The 25,701-nt window shown below is 34.6% G+C and overlaps 1 protein-coding gene and 1 long non-coding RNA gene across 7 annotated transcripts in view; one reads left to right on the top strand and one right to left on the bottom strand.

Moving 5' to 3' along the window:
* The window catches only part of PDE5A (phosphodiesterase 5A), a 134,127-nt gene that overhangs the window by 70,187 nt on the left and 38,239 nt on the right, over positions 1 to 25,701 (top strand). For all 6 annotated transcript variants that reach the window (XM_009448203.5, XM_016952124.4, XM_063808996.1 and 3 more), the window contains exons 8-11: positions 4,906 to 5,014; positions 6,015 to 6,102; positions 15,725 to 15,900; positions 19,339 to 19,398. In XM_009448203.5, the coding sequence (XP_009446478.1) occupies positions 4,906 to 5,014; positions 6,015 to 6,102; positions 15,725 to 15,900; positions 19,339 to 19,398 (433 nt within the window). The remainder of the gene's footprint in view (positions 1 to 4,905; positions 5,015 to 6,014; positions 6,103 to 15,724; positions 15,901 to 19,338; positions 19,399 to 25,701) is intronic.
* On the bottom strand, positions 3,075 to 6,114 carry LOC134809806 (uncharacterized). The gene is made up of 3 exons (XR_010156342.1): positions 5,979 to 6,114; positions 5,077 to 5,144; positions 3,075 to 3,169 (listed from the first exon to the last, which is right to left on the bottom strand). It is a non-coding gene; the product is annotated as an uncharacterized LOC134809806 (long non-coding RNA).

Here is a 25,701-nt window from a genome sequence, read left to right as displayed (position 1 = left end):
AATAAAAATTAGGTAACAGGCCTAAATTTGCAGTAACTGAATTTAAAATGGTGTTTAGTAATGTTAACATTTTGAAAAAGGGCAAAACTAATATTGATACTTATTTTTCACCAGCAAATTCTTTATTTTGTTCCTAAAACTGATTATTGGTAGGATTTAGGACTCCAATTCTCATTATTAAAAACTTTGCCAATCCAAACTTTGCCATCTCTCAATTTGATGAAGTACTAGGCAATTTGATGTTAGCAGTAAGCAAATCATTCTTTTCAGGAAGTTATTTATCAATTAAAAAGTATAGCTCATTCGAGATTTTTCCAACCAATCCACTAATGACCTCATAAATTAATATACTGAAGATGGTTTTGAAATGTTAAATGTAAAACAACATATTCAGGGTGAACATTACACATAATTATTAGAAGCATATCATAAAAGGGATAAAGCATAGTAAGCTCTTGGGAGTTGAGTTGCCCAGGAATTTCCAAAGGGAGGCTCATTTCCACATGGTGGGAAGTTTTAGAGTTTTTGTGCTTCAATTCAAGGGCCACCCAATTAGAAGGAAAAAAATGAGTATAATGTTGTGCAGTTTATGTTAGCTCTTTAAGAAGTAGATATTTTAGTGCTATAATTCCATACTAATTAACTTTATGTTCATTCACAAATGCACATTTGTGTCATAAAATGACAAATACATAGAATTAATCCTTTTAGGTCACTTTCTTGGAATATACATATTAGTTTATACTTGTTATTGATTATCATATTAGAAAATATAAGTGTAAATAAGTAAAGACTACTACTTTAAAAAATTGTGGATACAGTGTAGAAGAATGTAGAAGTCAGACTGATTGTATTTAAATGTAAGTATTTAAGTTGCACCACATACTGGGCTTACTAGCTGTGAGACTTCATGTAAATTATTTAATCTCTCAAAGCCTCAGTTTCTTCATCTGTAGTGGTAGTAGGATTGTACTGAGAATCAAATAAGATAATGTATATAAAATGCTTCAGAAAATTTCTGGCATTCAGTAAGTGTTAGCTATTATTTCCGTGTCTCTTTGATTTTTTTTTTATTTGTCTTTGGTTTACATTACCTGCAGTGACTCCCATTTAATTCTAAAGCACAGAAATTTATCTTTTCAAGCTCCACGTACCTAATTCTCTCATCCCAACAATGCGCTCATATACAGTTCATTGAAACACATTGTACAAAAAGCCTCAGATGTGTGAGTTAGTCCAGGTCTTCCAAGAAACAGATGCCAAGATTAGATTAAATGTGCAGAAATTTATTAGAGAAAACACCCTGTGAGAACCAGAGGGAAGGAGCCAGGAAAGCCATCAGACCAACACGAAAGTCTGACCCAGAGTTAAGGAGAGGAAGAAGGAAGGAAAGTTGTACAGAAGTATCCTAGACAGCTGAACAGTTCTAAGGAAGGTTTGGCAAGGCTGCTGGGAAGTCCTCTAGCTGAAATTTACTGTGAGTAGAATACTGGGCCTCCCAGGATTAGGCCTACTTTAGTGTCCCTAGTGTGCTCAGTCTTTTTCTCTGGGATCAGCCCTGGTAGAGGTGACCTCAGTGCAAACTTGTTGATGGCTTCCAGAGCACAGCAACTTGAGACATTGGTCAGCTACTCTTTCTACAATTGGAGCTCTGAGGCACATTCTAAAGGCCACTATAATATTCCCATCAGTAAAAGAATGAGATCCATATTCCTTGTATTACACTTTCAAAATCTTTCACTCTCTGTCCTAGCCTAACATTTTCAGCCTGAAATCATCATTTTATTCTTGACAATCTGTAACTATTTAGTGTTTCCCAGTTACACATAGAACTCTTCCATGTCAGCAATGTGTTTTATACTGTTTCGTTTTGTTTTGTTTTTTCCTGCCTGGAATACTCTACCTTTCATTCCTGATGTCTCTCCTTTAAAAATTCTGAACCAACTGTGAATTCATTTCTCTAATGCTACCTCTTCCCTATTCCACTCCATTTAGGTGCTACCTGTCCATCTTCTCCACACGTGTGGTGCTTGCATTGTTACACCGTATCACTTAGGATTAGGCTTAACTGTGGATCATGAAAACCCAAAATAAAAATAGCTTAAACAAGAACACAGTATTATTACTCTCTCCTGTAAAAGCCCAGAGGTAGCCAGCTCAGGCTTGGTGCTGTAGCTGTGCTCCACAAAGGCCTTGGGGACCAAGACACCTTTGGACTTTCTACCTTACATCCCTAGGATATGGCCCTTTCCTTCAGGGTCAAGGATGCAGCTCCAGTCATTATATCCACATTTTAAACAGTAGGATGGGGGACTGGGAAAGAAGGGACAGACAGCATGTATCACCTGTCTCTTAGGAAGGTTACTAGAAGCCATCACAGACATTTACTCTTACATCCTGTTGTCTAGAACTTAGCCAGATGGCAATACTAAGCCACTAGGGTGGCTGAGAAATGTGGTCTTTATTCTGGGTGGCCATATATGTCCAGACAAACAGAAGGGGAGGAGAATTATTGAAGGACAACTGGCAGTCTCTGCACTAGACTCTACCCAAATAGTCCATGTAATTTAAACACATTATTCATTCTGTTTCAGTCTTCTACTAGATTGTAAGCTCCTATGACAGTTACTAACCTATGTAAGTTTGTCGCCCATATACTGCTAAGGGTGCCTCTGATGGAGAAGGTATTCAATCTTTATTTATTGGGTTCAGGAACTAAAAATTTATCAACATTTCTTATAGAGTAAGAAACAAACATAATATCATGTAACTTTAATAAATCTAATGCTCATTTTTCACTTAAAGTAACCATCAGGAAAACCTAAAAATTTCAAGGAGTTAAATAAGGTATCAGGTATTCGTTGATTTAGAAGTAGTTTTTCTACTTCTCCTTCTCTATATTAACTAGTGTAAGTCTGAATTTATGAACTCTGACAAATTGCTTAACCATTTTGGATTTTTTCCTGGCTCCTACTCTTAAAATAATGATGATGATAATTAAAATAATGATGAAGAATAATAATAGTTATTGATATGATAATTATCATTTTAAAAGAGATTTTACAAGGATACTTACTTCTCCAATATACTTCATTCTCCTGGTGGTCACCTTTTCATTTTTCTTCTTTTTTTCACTATAGCTTCTTATTTTCTTCTCTCTAGGCTGTTGCTATTTATAAAATATTTGTAGTTTTAAACATTGTTTTATTAAACTAAACCCTGCATTTATATAACCTTTTCTTGAGTGTCACTCAAATAATATGTATGAAGTAGGACCTCAGGAGTGTATTAGGTCTGATGTGTATGGTAACTGGCATGCCTTCACAGACTCTCAGCCTAGTCTCAAGAAATATTCAATTTAAAGTTCATTTACTATTATGTCACTCTTCTGTCATTTCCTTTTCATTCTTTTTCATGTATACATAATACTAGACAAGTGGTCAGTACTTGGTTTGACCAAATTACACTTAAAGTAAAATGTACAACAAAGGGAAGACTGAAATATTTTGACCAGGAACCAGGCCACAGGGTTCAGGAATCTTCGTGGAATCACTAGCGCTGAAGGACGCCATATGAAACCACTGTCCCAAGAAGCAGCTGGGTCAGGTTGGGTGGGAAGGACAGAAGATAGCAAAACATTGGAACTTTGGAAACTTAGAACAAGTGGACATTTTTCCTGAGATGTATGCTGTTGTCACTCAGTATCCTTGGGAAATTAGTTCCAGGAACCCCTACGGATACCAAAATCTGCAGACACTAAAGTCCCTTGTATAAAATGATGTAGTATTTGCCTATAACCTATGCACATCCACTCTATATTACTTATAATACCTAATACAATGTAAATGCTATTTAAATAATTGTTATGTTGTACTATTGTTTAAATTTATGTTATTTTTTATTTTTGTTTTTTTTCTTTGGTTTATTTTCAGTACTGCAGTTGGGTGTATCCAAAGACGTGGACTTGTGGGTACAGAGGGCCAACTGTATTTTATTTTGAAATGTCTACTATTGTTAGGTTTTCCTACTTCTTTAGTGATATTACAATTAAAATAAGCATGTTCTTATAGATAGGATAAATTCCCATAACCTGACCCTCTTTGCTGAATTTATCATCACCACAAGGGAACATACGGAGTTTCCTGATGAAAAAACATGTTCCATTCTGTTTTCCATCCCTTGCACTGACACTGTACCCCCTGGCATCAGATTAATCTTTCATGTTCACTCTGTTAAGCAAGAGACTGGAACATAACTGGTAAAAATATTGTAAGTTCATAAAAATTTCTTGAGGAAGATAAATTTTTAATTTTAAAAGTATCTTAAAGCATCTCAAAGCAGAAAAAAGGTGTAGAGAGGAAACTGAACAAAGGGAAAGATGCTAAGGAAGACACGACAAAAAGACAGAAGGAGAAAGAAAATAGACTTAACTAGAGAGAAGAGCTTTAAAAATTTTTTCTAAGCTGTTTGATTTTTCCCTTGGTCTTAAAATGTGTAAAATACTGTTTTATTGGGATGGATAGAGAAACCAAATAATGAGGAAGTGAAACAAGCACTAGACCTTAGGCATTCTATAATCTGATGGGAAAATAAGATATGAGGGGACATATGAGTTTACATTAAATGACACCAAAAATCACCATGCCCATTTGCGATGAGAATAAGGCCATTCACACTTATAAAACTTGTTGGAAATTTGTGGGATTTTGTTTTTTCAAAACATTTAAATTATGGTAACTGACAAAGTTGTAAATCATCAAACACATTTAAAGCTACATTTTCCAAATAAGTATATATGCCTTATAATTTAAGGCTGGTATTTTTCTCCCTTAATCATTTATTTAACTGTTTGCCCATGCTTTTTTTTAACTGCACAGAGGGAACTCATATCTGTTATTTTCACAGGGAACATGATGCAAACAAAATCAATTACATGTATGCTCAGTATGTCAAAAATACTATGGAACCACTTAATATCCCAGATGTCAGTAAGGATAAAAGATTTCCCTGGACAGTAAGTAACCCAATTTTAGACTTGAAGCTAGAAGGCTGTTTTCCCATCACATCTGTACTTACAGTTATTCTTGAACTGAAGGACTGGCTCTAGAATTGACTGTTTAGGAATGATCTGTGCTTTCCCTCATCTGAGGAAGGAGAATAAAATAGATCATAACATCTATTGAGAGCTGTAGTTGGACATTTTTCTTTGTACTTTTTTCACCTTTTTAAATGTCTATTAATAAGTTACCGTACTATTTTTGAAGTAATTTAGCTATTACCTACATAATGTCAATGACATTCCTTAGATAATATTGCTAGAGTTTTTGCCTTATTTGCAAAAATTAGTTTCTGTGTGGCTTGAACTGATGCAATTGGTAATCTGTCATAGTGAGTAGCTCTGGGAAAATGGATGTCTGTTTTTCTTGACCTCAAAGCTACAAATATCTAGTTCTCAGACACTGAAAAATTTGAATTATAGTATTTTCTCTCACCTTTTCAGGAAAGCATTGCACTTTGAGGCAGCTGCCGTGATTTTGTTATTTGGATGATTTTGTTATTTGGGTGTTATTTGGAGACATTGTTAGAACTTTAGCAATATAGCAATAGCAACAGTGGTATTATTAAAGGACAGGTTTGTAACACGGTGCATTTTAGGTGGCGTTTAGATTCTGCCCCTCTCGTTAAATTATTTGGGGCATTTACTACACTAGTATAGTAGATACTGTACTTTTACTTATTTTTTTTAACTTATTTTTATATTTTACTTATTATTAAGCTGCTTGGAAAGTTTAAAGTGAAAAAAATTCTGATATTTTTAACAAAGTAGACATTGCTTTATATTGCATTTATGTGAACTTCATTATAATTTATACATTTTCTGCTTTCCAATGTTCTCTAATATAAAAGTTGAATATATAGTGCTTTCAAATGTGTCATATAGTTTATATGGCATCTAATGGACAAATCAATCTCTTTACCATTTTAGCTGTTTTGTTCTTTTTATTTTTGTTTAGACTGAAAATACAGGAAATGTAAACCAGCAGTGCATTAGAAGTTTGCTTTGTACACCTATAAAAAATGGAAAGAAGAATAAAGTTATAGGTAAAATCTTTCCTTTAACCTATACTCTAAACTTATTTTTAAAAATGTATTCCCAGCTATACTTCTTTCTTTCAAATGTAAAGAATAAAATGTTTTAAAAAAGATAAAATTTGGAATGATAGAATAATTAAAATAACTGATAAATACCAACAGACATTTGTTAAATATCTTATAAACTATGGTGCACTTTTATAATTATTATCCTATTTCAGCAGAATTTTTTGTTTAAGAATGATTGATGATGTATTGAAATTTGGTAGACTGTATAAGAGATATTAAGTAGATAATGTTTATTGTTTTAGAGTCTTATTTCCTGGATGTTGACTTTTTTTAAGAATGTAGTTTAGGTTATAGGTTATATTTATTTATTCATTTAATATTTATTGAGCACTCCACTGTTCTTGGCAGTTGGGATAAATCAATGAACAAAGCAGAAATTCCTGCCCTCAGGAGCTTATGTTCTTAACATGATTATAGAAAAACCTCTACTTCAGGAATGATGGAAGAATGCATTCTTAGAAAAATTGAATGATGTTTCCTTTTATTGACATATTTGTTTCCTGGTATTGCAGTTATGTAAAGGTTAAGTAGGATTTTATATGCCAGTCATCCATGGTTGATGTAGTGAAAAAGGTCTGGACTGTTAACATTCTCCTAGGAACCTGGAAATAAAGAAAATATGATAACTTTTTAAAGGTTAAATTTAGAATTAAAACCCTAATGGAGCAACATTTAGATATATAAATATAACTTTAAAAGTCTGAATACTTTTCCAATTGCAAGATTTGACTATAATTTTATTGAATGAGAGTTTTAGTCAGAAAGAAGGGGCAGAAGGTATCAGTAATGAAAATAGAAAAAGAAAAGACAGATATTAAAAGTGACTGTCCAAGTTCTGTGCAAGAGTAAAGTAACATTTGTCCCTAACACAGAGATGGATGTAGAGAGTTGTATCAGTGTGCATCGAGTATTCTGACCATATGGTGAGCCTTCACTAGGTGCAATGGATGCATCAGATTATAGCCAGTAATATCTTTCCAATTCCCAGTCCCTCTGCCTAGAATGCATCCTTATTGTGAAAGGAATACATCAGCTTAGCACAATTCAACATTCTCTGACTCTGATTTCCCTTGTTCTGATTCCAGTCCCACCAATCCAACTTGTACTGATTACTTTCTTTTCCAGTGTAGGTTAGCTCATGGGAAGAGAATGCATTATTCATGTCCTCTCAAATATACTGGTTGCCCTGACAGTTGTTTCTTATTGTATGAACTGGACTTGAGGCAATGGGCTGGAGCTGCAGGTGCTTATACTTCTGTTTCTGGGACAGATCTGTTTCTTTTTGAACATTGATACTATTTTGGTTTTATAAATCAGTCTTGTCAACTTAGTTACTGTGACTCCACCCCAGCAGTCTTCAGTATGCTAATCTAGTGCCTAAGCTAAAAGGTTGAGGGTCAGCTCCTGACCCTGGTGAATTGTGCATTAAAGCCGCTTAGAAACCAGCGTGCCAACCCCCTGCTGGGCTGTTGAGTCAACTCTTCTACAGTTCTCAGAGAAAAAAGTGGAGGCTAATGAATCTGTGAGATCTTTTTTAAAGATTGTCACTGATCAGATCTCTAACATAAGCAATAAAAGAAAACTGCCAAGGGTGCCTTACAATATGATACCAAGTAAATGTTATAAAATTTTATTTCTTGGGGAGGTCAAGGGGAAAACTATATTATAAATGTTATGCTGTTTAAAATGCTTTTTTATAAGTATAAAGATTTACTACAAGCTGTCTTTGGCCTTTGAAAATGTGAAATTAAATTCCAGAAGGAATGCATTATTTACTAGTAAGTTATCATAGGAAGGAAGGCAGAGTGGCAGCTTGCCCCATCAAGTCACATCTTCACTTTTCCCCAGCAACATTTCTTTGGAATAATAACTGGGAATGGGGAGTGGCTGGAGGAAGTTACGCATCAGGCCCCTTTGTCACTTTATGTGAAGGTAAATGAGAGCGAGTTAGACGACATGGAAAGAGTGCTGGACTGGGGGTCGGACTCACAGCACTGTGTTAGCGCCACTCATCTTCAGCCACACTTATGGGCACATTACTCACCTCTGTGGAGTTGAACTTAATAACTTTTCAGATCTGTTCAAAATTCACATTCTGTGATCCTGTCACTGTGTCAGACAAGTAAGAAAAAAATAAAAAATGAAACAATCAGACTTTTCTTGGCATACATTTTGTATCACCCTACTTGATGACAGAGCCAAAAGTAGGCAAATGTAGATTTTTGAGAGAAAAATTCTTTGTAAATAAAAAGAAAGGAACAGAAATGATTTCTTTAGTCGGGTTTTGTGTGGGGTGAAGGGAGGTTCTCAAGTAGATCCCAAATATAAGGGGGAGAATTTCCAGTGTTCCTGCTGCTTTATAAGGGTGACAAAACTAAGAATTTGATTTCTGGACTATACTTATGTACCTACAGTTGTAGCATGGAAAATGTCATGGTTGTGGATAATTTGTCTTACATGTCATAGACCAGATTCCACTACTATGTAATTCTAATAGAGAATCCCTATAGAGTTACATGCAGAAAGACAGACGGACCCATGTGTTGTTTGTAATCTTCTTCCTTCTTCTCATTTTTTCCATTACTGACATTTAGATGGAATTATAGACATTAGACCAGTATGGGGCCTGCTGTCCCATCACATTTATTCCCTGAGGTATTGTTTCGTATCAAATGTTTTCTTAGTGCTCTGGCTAATACACAGTGTTTCCACTACTTTGCTTCCAGTACTTTTAAGGAAATTTATTTCTCATTGAACATTCATTTATTTTAACTAATTATTTTCCCTGCTTATTATGCTAAATGCCATTTTCCAATATTATATTTACCAGACATTTTTATGCCTATTTTTTCCATATCAATTTCAGGATAAATTTTGCAGAAACTAGTCCTATTCCCATTGAAAATTTATTTTAAAAAAAGATACTTAGAACATCTCCACTTTAAATAGCTTACTTTTTCATCTCCTTGTTAATAAATAAAACCATAAAAATAAAAATTACAGCGCTGTACCACACATTGTTTGACAGAGAAATATGAGAAAGAAATATGTATTTGTCAACTGGTTACTATCTTAATCCCTTCTCATGTACACTGTAAGAATGTTCTGTTTTTTACTTCCACAATGAATTTTCTAAGTCTCTTACACTTTCAAACTTGTTCTGTTAGCCTGTTTGAACTGGCTAAACACCTACATCATTCCGATGCTCCAAATGGCACCTTATTTTAGTTCCTTTCTATCAATAAAATTTGGGAGACCTGCATGCCTGCAGAGTTTTTTTGAGTAGGCCTTAATGAATTTTTGAATCATTGATTGTCACTACCACATCATCTTATCTTACTCTGTTAATTTATTTTGGCGCTATTTAATAAATTACTCAGGGGTGGACCTTTAAATAGGTGAATACATGGAGAGATAAGCTGCTCATCTGTGTGTTGCAGTAGAATTCCAAGGCATAAATAAGTATTCTAATGTTATATCAGCTTAAGTTTGACTACTACTTCATTGTACTTTTCATATTAAATTTTATCACTTGGCAATATCATTATTCATTTGTTTATAATTGTACATTGTCTTCCATGGTATACATTGCTTGTATTACTTAAAGTATCCAGGTTTTTTCCCAGTTAGAGAATTGTAAATTATGCTTAGTTATAATGAGCACAAGGAAATAAGACTGTAGGGTGTAAGGGCAGTAATAGGTGGAAGAAAACTAGAAAAAAAACAGAATTAAGATATTATAGTTTAGAATTACAGAAGTGAAGATCTATATAATAAAAACAATGTAAAGATTACAGATTTAATAATTGACTGAAGAAAGACAAAAATAAGGAAAACTTTTTAGTAGCACTAGAAAACAGAGAAGTAGTCTTTAGTGGATCAGAAACACTAAGGAATTCCTGGAACCTGTGAAGTATACGTCATTTGTAAGGACACATTTTATACAACATGGGCAAAAATTGAATAGGGATAACAATATTTCTATCAAACAAAGTAGAATTTATGGTAAAACATAATGTAAAGAATCACCTTTCATTGAGTAAAATTAAAACTCATAGAGGAAAATGTAATTGCTGTGAATGCTAATAAACTAAATAGCATCATTGACATACAAAAACTAAAGCTGTTAAAAATACACGGAGAAATGGACAAAGTGATCATCACAGTGGGCCTGAAATATACTTGTCAGTGTTAAATTATAGGAAAAAATAAACATTAGAATTGATAAAAATTAAGTGGATTTAATTGACATATATAGCTTTACTTTCATGTTTCAGAATTTAAAAATATAAATTATTCTAAAATATATGTCAGAAATCAAATATTGGTGATATGCAACATAAAGTCAGTCGTTTCTGAAAAGCAGAATTGTTGGCCACTTTCATAGATCACAGTGCATTAAAACTGTTAATATATAATTAAAAGATAAATTGGAAGGAAAAAACTCACTTAGAACCTGAAACGCATTCTCCTAAATGACAAAGAAGAAATCAAAAGTCATAATTAAATTACAGCATTTTAGAAAAGTAATTGTTCTATTAACATAACATAAAAACTGAAGGTACATGGTCAAAGCTATACTCAGAGGTAATTATGTAGCTTTAAATATTTTATTATTATTAAGAAATAATGAAAAAATTTTAACTAAGCATTCAACCGTAGAAATTAGAAAAACAGCACCTTTCTCTTTCTCACTCTGTTGCCTTCCCCAAATAAGTATATACATGAGAAGAAAGAAAGTAGAAGAAAAAATTGAAAAAATAAACTTATGAAATGAGAAGAAATAAGAGATAATGGGCAAACACAATAATAATAGATGAACCTCCAACAGATAATGAAGATATTAAGAGAGAAACACAAATAGTAATGAGAGAGGGAATGTAAGTACAGATACCAAAGACATTTTAAAAGATACTTGATATTACAGTGTAGCAAATAGGAATTAACATTTGGTGAAATGGAGAATTTCTATTAAAATTGGTAATAACCAATACTAACTCAAGAGGATTTTAGAACTGTTCATGGGAGTAACTGAGAAAGAATTTGTTATTTAAAAAAAAAAAAACAACAACAACTATTGCCCAAAGAAATTCTAACCAAAGCAATTAGAAGGGAGGCAAGGTTGAAATAAGATGAGACACAGAAAAAAAGGAGGCAAAATAAAATAACTTACAAATTATATTAGTGTTAAATGGAAAACCCAAAAAGAATTAGCTGAAAGTACCTGTCTAGTAAGAGTTTTATAAGAAGCCTAATTATCAAATTATTAAAGAGAAATAATTTTAATATATGCCAAGACAAATTTGTTAGAAAACAATGGAAAAAAATAAAACCATTTACTACAGTAACAAAGAATAAACTTGGCCAGAAATATATGCCATCTATATGAGGAAAGCTACAAAATTCTGAGCGACTTAAAAATCATTAAGAAGTGAATACATTTCTGAAATGATTAAAATCTAGTTTACGAGATATCAAGTCTCCCCAGATTAGATTTGCATCAATTTTATTATCCTTGTGAGACTTGGGTGGGGGTGGGGAGGTTGTTCCTGATCAACATTTACAAACATTGGTAATACTTACAACTGGAGGTGTAAAAAGAATCATAGCTGATGGTTATTGCCCTTTCAGAAATTAAATTTAGATTTAATTCAGAAATTAAAATGATATAAAAGTAAAATAATTAAAAGTATGGTATAGGTGCTAAAAGACATGCCAAGATTGATGAAACAGAACAGAAAGTCTAAATGTAGACCCATAGTCTGGCATATATAATTGTGTTACTGTATGTAACAGAGTAGGGTATATTTCATTATTTTTAAGTAAGATACTTTTGAATGAAAGACACCATTTTATGTATCTCCAAGAAAGTAAAATATGATTTCAATTTACTATGTCAAGCTATTGATCATAACATGCATACTGATTTCAAAAATATTAAAATGTGGAAAAAGTATGTAATAGTTGAAACAAATATGAATTTAGTATATGGTGACAATTCAGATCATCAAAGAATGGGTAACTCTTCAGATGTTATAAGACTCCAATAGCAGTTAGGGGAAAAATTAAGTGGGATTATAAGATTAAATGTAATACATCTATAAAAGTACTAGGGAAAATATAGGTTTATATATAATATTAAAATGAGGAAGCCTCTTTTAAAAGCAAGGCACTATAGTTGAATATTGTAAGGATAATTATTTTGGCTCCTTAAAAAATTAAATCTTTTATACAGCAAAAGCCTCTCCAAATTAAGATGATTGACAAATGAAAAGTGCAGAAACAAAAGTATTTGCAAGATAGGTGATAAAGGTTCGTTTTACATTTTAATAAGGCAGGATGCTAATTTCGGAGTCCATGTTATGTGGTAGAGAGGACATAAGACTGCAAGCAGGGTATAAGCATTGACCCCCTGTTCTGCCAAAGAGCCAGGAGGAAGACTGTGGTTGGTAACAACATCCGATCCCAAGAATTATGGAAAAGAAAATATAACTGTTTAATTTTAGAAGCCATCTAGTCCCTTCAGCATAATTTCCAGAGGTGCCTTCAATGCTAACCAACTCTCAGACCTACTGTGATGACCACATTCTGAGTACTTTATGAACTCTATAATAATATTAGGTAACACTGATAGTTTGCTAACTTCACTACTTCTTGGTTCCCTCTAATACATTTTTGAATGTTGTTTTATTTTGTGATTGCACTTATTAATGGGTTTTTGCTGAATGGTTCTCTTTTATTTTTGGTTTTGCATTAAACATTTCATTTTTAAATATAAATTATTCTGAGTTTGTATGGTTTATGAGTAACGTGGCATCTCAAATTTCAGTTTTAAATTTCATTATTGTACTCCTTAATCTTTCAGATCATTAAGGAAGAAGTTGTGAACACTCTATCTGTAAATGTGCCCAGGTTTTTAGTTTTCTTAAACAGGGAACCCTGTTTGTTATAAGCCCTCTTTTCCTTTATAACTTTTTGTTTTTACATGGGTATTTTTGCTTGATAGAATTAAACTTTCCGAAGAGTGTAAAGAGATCAATGGGATTATCATGAATGCTATTTAAATATGGCTGCTCATTTCACTTTCAAAAAGATAATTAATTTATATGCCTAGATGGATGATTTGTCTTCAGTACCCGTTTTTGTTGCTGTTGTTGTTGTTGTTGTTTTCCCCAGAGCTTAACTCTGTGCCTATAGATCTATATCTATAATGGTAGATCATAACATGGATATACTTTAGTTGTTCTGCTCTGAGCTGTATTTGTTATAGCAGAACCTTGATATTTCTACACATAACATTCCATTTAAAGGACTTGCGGGCAATTCCAAAGGTATAATTTAATGACTCTTAATATATTCATTCAGTGAATTTTGACCAAGGCATAGATTTGAACTGCTGTACTGGAGAGATACTTAGCTAGGTCATAAGCCTCGCAGATTGCCTGGTATTCACATCTCAACCCCTCTGTGTTGTACTTTTCTTGCTATACGTGTAGTAATTCTTGTGAAGTAATTTTTAAAATCTTGTTTATGAAAAAGGCTGTCAAGTAGGAGAAAACTTTAGTAAAACTGAAAGGCAATTCCATTGTGATGTGAGGATAAGGGCATGAAACGTGACTCTCAAGAAAATAAGATTTAGGAGACAGAAGCCTGTATAAACAGTTCCATATTTATATTTTGGGGATTCACAAAGGTTGAAGGACATAACCCTTGGTTTGTTTTTTGCTTTTTGTTCTTGTTTTTTGCCACACACAGGATATATACATTTAAGATAATGAACGCTGATTGCCATTTAGTATATGGCTTTTACTTGCAGTGTCCAAATTCATTATATCTTGTTTAAAGTTTCCCTTGACTATGGAATAATTGATAAAGTAACTTCTGCAGCACTATTGCAAATAGATAAGCATGTAGATGTCTTTACTGTTTAAAGTAGATAAACAAACAAAAAGAGCAAAAAGGAGAGTCCAGATCATTTATAGTATGAAAAGTAAAGAAAGTGAACATTGATGGTGGTAAAGGGGCTTAATGTGCAACCGTCTTCCAGACTCTATGAAATCCTTTTGTGCTCCAGGAAAAATAAAGGATAATAGACTATTATAGTCTTCATGGGAAACTAGTTACAGTCGGAGCTGCAATTCTACATTCTTTCATTAATTCGGAAAACATTTTTTTAGTTCCTACTATATGCTAGGCGTTTTGCCAGCTGAAGTGGAGCTGAAAAAAATAAATAAAACTCTAAGCCCAAGATACTGACAGTCTAGAAAGAGAGAGAGAAATAAAATTTACCATGATACACCAACTGGTCGTGTTAAGGGAATAGAAAAATGCCTGCCTCACCTGTAAGTTAGAGGCCTCCTGGAGGTCATTGTGAAGGAGGTATAGGGATCAACTGGTGAGGCGGGAGGGAAGGCAATGGGGAGCAGTGCAGACCTGTGGAAAAGCATGAGCAAAGGTGTGGGCAAGCAAGATGCAACCAGGGCACTGATAGCAATGATCTGACAGGTAATATGGCAGTTGAGAGTGGCCCTTGTGGCAGGCTGAGCTGGGGATTGAATTTTAGACCTACACATACCAGCTAAGTGGCTTTGAGCAAATGATGTAACTTTCTGAGATTCAGTTTCCTCATCTGTAAAATGAGAATAGTCACATCTACCTCACAGAATAAATTGTGAAGACTGGAGATCATGTGTCTACCAAAGTATTTAGCACAATGCCTATCCCACAGTGGGCACATGGTAGAAGTTTGTTATTATATACTCAGAGACAGAAGTGATAAGGACTTTAACAACACTTTGTTTACACAGAGGTAGGCTGGGTCATCAAAGTGACCTCTGTGAGGTCACTCCTCACAGAGACCACTAGGCTCAGAAACTCATAGAACAACCAGTTCAGTAAAGATTTATCCTAATGTTGATGTAATCTTCCATTTTTATTGACTATGTGTTTAACTTTTATTTCTAAGTAGTCATTTTTATTTGCATAATTATTTGCAGAATCAAAAGTTTTCTGCAAATTTGATTCTGTTGGATACAGAGGTGTAGATTTGAAATTTGAGACTGCTTATGTCAGTTGCCTCCTTTCTGCATTCTATTTTGTATGTAACCGTGTGTGTGTGTGTGTGTGTGTGTGTGTGTGTGTGTGTATGTCTATGTTTAACTTCTGGTTTCTCAGTAAGGAAAGGAGATCTGTTTGACCCAAAATTCTGATGTGCATCAAAATCGTTCTCTTGGCAAGTGTACAAAAATCCAATTAGCTTCCAAAGGACAAATTGTCTTTGGGGACTCAACTGATCTAAAATTCGTGACCGAGTCTGGAAGAAAATAGTACTCTAGGATTTTTTGAACGCCAGCAATGTACATTTTGAACTACATGAAACTAGTTCTCATATAAATTCTGTTTACTTCTCTAGCTTATATTTGTGGGGGTTAATTTGCTTATTTCAACATACTAAGCATTCCTAAGAGAAAAGTGTAAGACAATCTTTGGGTGTGTGTGTTAAAGTCCACAAAAACTATGATAATCAACAATAACATTTGTTCAATTTCTCGGATTGTTATAGGGGTTTGCCAACTTGTTAATAAGATGGAGGAGAATACTGGCAAGGTTAAGCCTTTCAACCGAAATGACGAACAGTTTCTGGAAGCTTTTGTCATCTTTTGTGGCTTGGGGATCCAGAACACGCAGATGTATGAAGCAGTGGAGAGAGCCATGGCCAAGCAAATGGTCACATTGGAGGTGGGTGAAGTTTAGGGACCTCTCACACTGTACAGCCAAACCCTCATCTTTTACCTTTCCCTCATAATCACTCATGGTGTGTGTGTGTTCTGTCATTGTGTCCTCACCAAAATTATGTGATTTCGATGATGAGATCCTTATTATCCTCAACTAAAGAATGAAAGAAACTAAGACTCAGAATATTTAAGAAACTTGTCAAATGTCATATAACCAAACCACAACTCAGGATGTTTATCCCTTTATGCCTTTGCTTTTTCTGCAGAAAGCAATATTGACTTTAATAATCCATTGACACAGATGACTACTGCCAGTTATCTGTCTCTTTCCCATTGCCTGAGCCTCCCCATCTTTCCGTGAGAACAGTTGTGGAAAAAAATTAAAAATAAACAAACAAAAAACAGAAACCCTAGGCACTCTTAAGAGAATTAGAAGTGAGGAAAAGGAAAAATAAAATCAACGAAAAGCAGGAAGAGTTTTAACTCCTGGAATCATCTGAGAAACTATTTCAAACTATAAATTTATATACCCTACTTCTGAAAGTTCTGATTCAGCAAGTCTTGGGTAGAAGCTGGGAATCTGTATGACTACCAGGCTCCCCCAGGTGACTCTGAATGTGCAGGTAGCGAGTGAAGAAACCACTGGCTCCCAGGGACTGACTGAGGAACACTCTTTCTCACAAAGGACCAGCCGACTCCAACAGGGTCAGTCCTTTCTATATATGTTTCACTAACTGCCTTGAAATTATTCAACTGATGTAACATGGAGATTTCTTATCTAGTTGAAATTAGAGAAAATCAGTGTTTGGGATATAATAACATTTCCCTCAATCTCTCTTAAGTACATAACTAACCTTAAAGAGCTAGAGAGACATATATTATATAAAATATACCAGATGGTACCCTTTACTTTCTATGCTGAATATATTATACTAATAGGTTTGCTACAGTATTATATAAAAGACTTTGAATTATAAACCAGTGGAAATCTGTTTCAAATATATATGTACACATATACACACAAATATATATTTCAAATATAGTTTCAATTAGGTGCATATACACGTACATATGTGTACAAATAGCTTTAAATATACAGATACACATATATACATATATCTATATATGTGTTTATTATAAAATATATAAATATAATTTTTAATCTAATTTTTTCAGTTTCATGGTTTTTCATTGAAAAATTGAATCTAAGTCAGCTATCAATTAGAAGTTATTTCTTTTTTAAATGTTTTATTATGGAAAGTTTCAAGCATATACAGAAGTAGACAGAACAGCTTAATAAGCCCTCACATACTCATCATCCATTCAGTAATTATCAACCCATGACCATTATCACTCCATCCATTCCCACCGCACTCCTCTGCACTTCCCTTCCCCTCCCACTGGCTTAGTTTGAAGCAATCCCAGACATTGTATTACTTTGTTCAGAATCTCTGAATATTTTCCTGATTGAGACTTATTTCTATCTTTGTAGCTCTCTTTCAGTTAAATATATGGATAATTAGGCTTTTACCTAGTATAAAAAGTTTTTGATTTCAGGTCATATGTGTAGTCATTTCTATGATCATAGATATAACTTTGAAAAAAATGGTCCTTTCTTTATGAGACCATTGGACAAAAGCCAAGGGCACAAACCCCTCAGGTCTTCAAAAGACAGTGAATTATTTTGACCTGGAAGTTGTGATCATTCTAATAACAATAAAATAATGATGACAATAAAAGTAACTAAATTTATCAGATGTTTCAATTGTATTCTAATGCTTACATGTATTAACAAAGTTAATCCTTATGCCCCATGTGTAAGTTATTTTTATCTTTTGTGTGTGATAAAATTTTTTTAACTTAGAATGTATTGTGTCATTTCTTTATTCATGTATCCATGTTGCACTGCACTTGTTAATATTAGTCTAACTCATGGACACAGTATTAGCTTTTCTTGGGGAACCACCACTGTAGTCTCAGTAGCAACAGGTTATAGCCATGACCCATCAATTTCACACGTGCAGGAGAGAGCAGCTGTGAGTTTCTTGAGGTTTCCTAGTGATTAATGGTTCAAATGGCAAGAAAGATGCAATGTAGTGCAGTATGGTAACAGTTCTAAATCATAAGATAGTACAAATATGTATCATTTGGCTTTAAATTTTTAATTACTTGAAATTTTAAAGACTGGTTCAAGAAATACTGGTTTGGGTTGCTGAATTACTTTACTCACCATTTAAAGTTTGAAAATGAGCTACCTTTTCATCAATGCTTTTTAAGCTTTTGGGGTTTTTTTTGTAAATCTGTGTTGTCTCTGTCAAAAATGAACTTTAAAAAAATATGCTTTCAAAGCATGATAGATACTTTAAATACAACCACTACCTTGGTTTAAAAGAATGTTTAAAAAAAAATCCCATTGCAGTTTGGGTAACCCTTATATGAAATGCTTGAGACCAGAAGTGTTTTGTATTTTGCATTTTTTTTTCAGATTTTTGGAACATGTGCATTATACTTAATGGTTGAGCAGTCCAAATCCAAAAATCTCAAACTCAAAAATGTTTCAAAATCCAAAATTCTCTGAGCAGCAGCATGACACTCAAAAGGAAATGCTCATTAGAGGATTTTGGATTTCAGATTTTTAGGTTTGGGATGCTCAACTTGTAATTAGAAATGATTGCTTTTGAAAATGGAAATTAAGTTAATAAGCCTGATTTTTTAACTCTACTAAGTAATGGAACGTGTATAGGTTAGGAATTGAAAGCTGGGTCCTAAATCTCCTTGTCCTCTCACTAGGTGTGAGCTTACAGCCAAATCATGAGACTCCCTGAGACTCAGTGTCCCCAACTGTCAATGGATGGCTTTACAGGCCAGCACTACTCTCTTCTCAGCTCTTAAATTGTAGGAGTGTAAAGGGATCCTTAAATCTGCATGACTGTGTCCCAGGCATCCAGTTTTTCTGTGTGAATTCTAGAATGGTTACAGGCCTCATCTGAGAGCCACTTGTAGACTACTTTCTTTCCAAATATTAACATCAAAATGTCAGATTATGCAGAGATTTTCTCTTTAATTCTGTACACAAGCAAAAATAGCTAAAGTCAATATTGTCTTAAAAAAAAAAAACAAAATAAATTTTCTGCCAAGTTTGAGCCAAAAGTTATTTCTAGGCTGGCTTATAAATAATGTGTTTGTTATAGCAATAATGTCAGACTGGAAGTTACAAGAGTTTTCTTTAAACATAGGGAGTATAACTTTTTGTTTTCCAAAACAAGCAATGGAATCTAAATCTGGGTTTTTCACTGTTGAAGAAAACAGCAAATAAGATTTGGCATTCTGAGGAGTCTAATTATCTCTCCAAGAAGATTTAGCAGAATTCCAAGCTTGAAGTTCTAGTCTACATGTGGTAGTTCTCTCCTGTGTAACCTGGACTTCTTTTCCTACCCTGTAGGTTCTGTCGTATCATGCTTCAGCAGCAGAGGAAGAAACAAGAGAGCTACAGTCGTTAGCGGTAATTATCCTCTTTCTTTTTAAAAATTACTAATTACAGACACGTAATTTAACCAAATTTGGTAAATATTTAGATGGATACTTATAAAAATGTTTAATTAACTCTGCTTTCTTGCAGGGATGCAAAGTCACTGATAATACAAAGCAAAAGGCATTAAATAACTTATACTGACTGTGTAATATAGTGTATGATTCTGATATTCGTTTCCCAGTAATTGCTATAATCATTACATCTTTTTGGGGCCAAAATTAAATTTACTTTTCTTTTAGTTCCTGGAGACATGGGGACCACGAGGTGGTTGTTTGGCTAGGGTAATAACAAAACAATTTATAGTTTGTTACTGATACCTACTCTGTATTATCAAGAATTGAGAGTGATTTTAATTTCTGACCATATGGCTTATAAAATGCTGTTTGAAATTGGGGTCAAATAAGGTCAGTTCCTGAATTCTCTTTGCATTATTTAGCATACAATGAGAGAAAAGCACATGGATATGTAAGTAGATGTATGTTGTAGGTCTTGGTTTGGAATGGCTTGGTTGAGATTAATGAAAATTTGAGGCACTTTAACACTTTACAACCTAGGTTGTCCTCCTGTGTTTAAATGTATTTGTGATGACATAGGTAAGGGCCATGTGAGTTGTGACAACAGTTATGTAAGGAATGAGAAAAGTGTGAACAGATCATTGAGAGTCTTTTTCTGTCATCCTCATCATAGTTTGCCACATGCTAAACTCTTTGTGCCCTTACGTACATCTTCTCATGTAAACTGCACAACTGTTTTCTCATGTAAACTTCATAACTATGTTATGAAGGCCGCACTGAAGCCTGGAGAAGCCCAGTGACTTGCTCAAGGTCACTGCCATGCAGTGAAAGAATGAGGATACAAGTTCACCATCCAGAGCTTGTGCACAGAACACTGTGCTGAGACAGGAAAGATGATCCAAATATTTTGACCTTGGCAATTCAAAGAATGATGGTGACAATTCATAAAAGTGGAAATATTAAGATGAATATTAAGAATCACATGATTCAAGCAACACCCTTCATAGCTGCTCCTCCACTCTCTTTTACACAAAACATTATAATTTTTGAATAGTCTATATTCATTTCTTCCACCATTTACTTTTACCTTTTGCAGTTTCACTTCCCTGAAACTGCAGGTTTGATTTAGGACAAGATAAGTTTGAGGTGCTGGTTGAACAACCAAGTGAACATCTTCAGCAATCAGAAAAGGCAGGACTCGAGCGATGAGGTGGTGGTGTTTAGAACTAGAGGTGGAGATTTGGGAGTTAACATCCCATGGTAGTGAAATCATAGGGGTGCATCAATTGGGAGAGAGTGCAGAGAGGTAGGGAGACTGAGAACAGAACTCCTGTGAATATAGGCTTAGATGGAAGGAACAGGAAAAGAAAACAGCTAGGAAGGTAGAGAAGTGGTAGTTAAACAAGGAGGAAGATTTAGGATAGTGCAGTGGCACAGAAGGCAAAATAAAGCAGTTTCAAAAAGGGAGGAGATCTCATCAGTGGTAGGAAGGATGAGAAATATGAGGATTGTGAAAAAGCTGCTGTGGATTCGTTGATTAAGTGATTATTGAGAACGCAGTTTCAGGGAAGTGAAACTGCAAAAGGTAAAAGTAAATGGTGGAAGAAATGAATATAGACTATTCAAAAATTGTAATGTTTTGTGTAAAACAGAGTGGAGGAGCAGCTATGAAGGATGTTGCCCAAATCATGTGAAGTTTTTTATTGTTTGGTTAGGTTTTGAATGTGTGAGCTGGCATTGATCACAAACAAGAGAGGCAGAATGTTCTTAGGCAAAGGCGGAGGCACAGGAGTCAGTGAGAGAATAACAATGCGAGACAGTGAAGAGATAAGGACCTTGAAGAGGGCTAGGCATGAAAGAGCAACATTTCTTTTGCCCAAACAAGAGGATACAGATAATAATAATAGCTACATTTGTTGAGCACTTCCTGTATACCGAGCGTGTTTTAAGTTCTTTGTGTAAGTCAACTAAGTTTACTGAATCCACAACCTAAATGATCAGTATTGTTAGCATTTTGTAAGAGGGAATTTGTGGCTTAGAGAATTTCTATTGTGCTTCTCAGGATCTCATTAGGTTGTAAGGAGGGAATGGTGCCAGTACTAAATCCAGGCAGTCTGGATCCAGAGCCCACACAAGATTGCACAGCACTGGAGAGAGAGTAAGTTAGACAGAACAAAGTAAAATGAGGACTTGTAAACATTCTCAGTTAAATCCATGAGTAAGAAACTGAGTCATTTGCCAGTGAAACTGAGTTAACTGCCAAGAACAATTCTATGAACTTTAGATACTAATTGCACCTGAAAGGTTAAGGTCCTTTTTGAGTTAACCTCATATGGAATTGTCTATATTTATTTTGTATGTTGATGACAGTATTTGAAGTGATGAGCAGTTTTTCAATTATTTACAAAGCTTTACAGGTTTAAAGTATTATTCACCTCAGGCTTAATTGGCCCATTTGTCTATTCTTCCTAGAAGGATGTAGTTTTCGAGCAATATGTTTGGTGATTTAGAAATTATCTACATATTGAAGTTCCTGCAGGCACTGCAGGGTTAAGTTATTTCTAAAATGAAGGTGAGGGTTACACTCTATCATTATATGTGTTGTTCTAGGTTAAAAAAAAAAGCTAGCAATAATTTCTAAAGATGATATTCAAGTTTGTTTTTCACTTTGAAAATAGTAGTCTTTCAGAAAAATCTGAAAATTATTTTCTCAATGTTTATAATTTTAGCAAGAGAAAAATACTTTTGAATAACTGAAAATTGCTATATTCCAGTATTGTTCAAAACCAGCTGTTGTTGCATTTAGAAAATAGATTTCTGGCAGCTGCATTGAGAAATTTAGGGTTACATAGCTTGTAGGTCAAGTAATTCACTGAAATTGGTTGAAATTCAGCAACTGATTTCAGTTCTAGTTGTCTATCAACCAAATAAAAATGCCTGTACAGCCCTAGCTACACAGGTGTTTGTATCATCCAGCAATCACCAAAATTGCTGTCATTTGTCTGGTTATCTCAATTTAAAACCCAAAATAAATGGAAAAGCTATCAAATATTTTCTTAATTTTTATTTTAACAAATTTATTCTTAAGAGAATTAAATCTACTAAATATTTATGCCTGTGTCCAGAAAAATTTCTCCAGTTATAACAAAGTAATTAGTGGATAGGAAATTCAGAATCTTTATTTTTTCCACTTCTGTTGCTTGAGTGTTGTATCCCATTATAAATCTAACCTTCTCTTGGCTTAAAATTGGGTGTAGCATAAATTAGGTGTTAAACTGAGCATTTTGCATATATCTTTTAATGATCCTTAGTTGCAAGTTGCAGAGATAATAATAAAAGGACCCCGGCTGACCTGTTATGGTTATTAGAAAGTTAATTAATTATCAGAATATAATAAGTGCTTATTTATTATCTGAAAAACTAGGAAGTAAATATTTGATTCATTGATTGACAGCCTTTTTTGCCTTCTGTAGGAGATCAGTCAGGGTGGCGGGAAAAACTGTGGAAAGATGCAAACCTTCTTGGAAGGCTGGGAGGTTTTACAAAAGCTTCGGAAAAGGATTTGGCTGAAGGCAGCCAGATTCTCTTATCCGGTGCCTAAAAGCTTAGGTTAGATAGAAAGGGGATGAGGGGTGACCATGTTAATTACCCACAAGTGTGTTGACTCAAGGCCTCTGTCATTAAATCTGTACTAAATAAATGCCTGCAGCCCCAGCTTGTCAGGGCTGCAGCTGCTACAACTCTTTCTGTGGGTTACCTGGTCCCCTAGCCTGCTCTTTCATTGGATATCTGGGTCAGAGTGCATTTTCTCATCTGTTGCTCTGTCAGGGTCTGTGGGTCAGTCCCGGCAGCCTTCCTTTCTTGTTAGAACAGTAAAATATATACCAGGGTTTGGTTTTATAAAATAGCTTCTCATTTTTGTCACAGAGGCAGTGCTGTTTCAGTTCAGTCCTTATAGCTTAGCTGACCATTTAGGCAGGATTTCTTAGGCCAGAATTTTCCTCATCTTGACCTTAACCTTTCAGAGCCAAAAACTTCCCATGACCCTGTCTTGATCACACATGTGTGTGATTGCTGCAGGTGACAGCAGTAAGGGGCGGAGCCAGGTACCTGACCCAAATCTCTGATGCCTAAGTCAGTGTTATGGCACTGATCAAGTTCCTTATGTCAAGATGACCATCATATTCCTTCATTTTTTGAAAACTCTGTATGGATGGCCAGATTATAAATGGAAAAATTTTGAGCAGATAATTTAACAAAGAAGTATTGGCCCGACTATCTTGATAACCACTATCACTGAACTGTAATTACCTATGGCATCCAGTAAGGCAGTGGTACCCAACCTTTTTGGCACCAGGGACTGATTTTGTGGAAGACAATTTTTCCAGGGGTTGGGTTGGGGGGCGGGCAGAATGGAGACATAGTCAGTATGGGTATAGTTCCGGGATGAAACTGTTTCACCTCAGATCATCAGGCATTAGATTCTCATAAGGAGCATGCAACCGAGATCCCTCGCATGTACAGTTCTCATGCTCCTATGAGAATCTAATGCTGTCACTGATCTGACAGGAGGCGGAGCTCAGGCAGTAATTCTCACTCCCACTACTCACCACCTCCTGCTATGTGGCCTGGTTCCTAACCAGCCACGGTCGGGTACCAGTCCACAACTCAGTGGTTGGGAAGCCCCAAGGCATCATCTTCCTCAAACAGTCCTAGAAATCCTCTGAAACAATACTTTGGACTTTCTGTACACCGTCGATTGAGACATTGATTTTTGTAGATGTATGTAACATTAACTGGGCTACATGTTTTTCACATTGGCAAGACCTACTAGATTTTCTGTTTGATTCTTTCTGCCTTCATGTGACAAGCTAATCTTGTCTGTTTTGATTTGATTTTACTAGTGGGTTACTTCCAATGATAAGCTTAGCTCCAAAATATGAGGGCACTGTTCTTGAGCTTCTTCTTTACTAACTACTGTGTATAGTTCTAAACACCATAGTTTTAGTGTCATTTTTTTTATTTGGAACTCAATAACCAAGATGGTAATCAGATCTGTGTATATTATTCCCAATTGCAATCATAAATTTACTCTAAAAGTTTTCTTATAAATGTGTGCATATTATATCAGAATCTTAACATTATTACATGCTTTCTATATGATTTTGAAAAACTATAAGCACATTATAAAACTTTCTATAGTCGGTGCCTCTTTCTTATTGAGATTTAAAGGGATTCACTTATATAATGTTAGAAAAAAAGGAAAAATCATATAACATGTTGATGCTGTTATTAAAGAAAATATACTAGTCCAGTCCCACTGTGCCTGATTCATTTCTTTACTGTCTGCAAGATCTACTGAATTTCATACTCATTCCCGTTTTAAAAGTAGTTTTCTTTCTTATCTGTCTTTGGATTCACTTCCCTCTTGGAAAAAGATAAATTCTAAAAGCCTTATAAACTAATTGTGTGGTTTCTTCTTTAAAAACACCCCTCTTGGGCATGCGGAAAGTGGAGAAAGATAATGGTCTTCCATAAGGTGTAATGTGGCAGCTGTCAAGGTGGCTTTATTCAAAGACCTGGAATTAAACTGCTCTCCATTAAGAAGTATCCTGTGAGGTAGGAGTGGTGGTCAGAGCCAATAAGAAGGGCTTAAAACACCTGGCAGGAGATGTCTCCTTACAGCCACTGATATAACCCATCAAATATATAATAAAAATAATTTCTTTAAAAATGGATTATTGAGATTGAAACCTTTTTTCCTGTGGACCATTTATATTGAATAAATACCAAGGAGCAATATAACAAAATACCTTTATACAACACTGAGGCTAATTGGAAGAATTTGACATTTTATGAAAGACCAAGTTCCATCACTGCCATTCTTTTCACACTACTTTAATAACTTTCTGAATAAAGAGCCTTTTCTTTTCTTAGCAGTTGGCTATTAGGAATTGTTTCCAGTTTCCGTAATTTTTATTTTGGCTCTTAAGATTTCACGCTTCAGACCTAAGGCAAGCAGAATGCCTTTGATAGCAGTATGACCTTTTTTTGTACAAAGATTACACAATTGAGCAAATTGCGTAGCCATGTAGCCACATGTCTTTATTTTCTGCTGAAGTTACCAGAGACTTTGCTGTAGCCTAAATATAGACCTTTCTCATGAGGCATCCACTAAAAATTAGAAATGTAATAATTTTTAAATGATCATTATATTTACTTTACCCAAGTATATTATTTTCTACAAACATATGCTTTA

Source organism: Pan troglodytes, chromosome 3 (genome assembly GCF_028858775.2).
Source record: "Pan troglodytes isolate AG18354 chromosome 3, NHGRI_mPanTro3-v2.0_pri, whole genome shotgun sequence".
Classification (NCBI taxonomy): Eukaryota; Metazoa; Chordata; class Mammalia; order Primates; family Hominidae; genus Pan; species Pan troglodytes.
The sequence above is the reverse complement of the archived record's forward strand: the minus strand, read 5'-3'. Positions and strand labels throughout refer to the sequence as shown.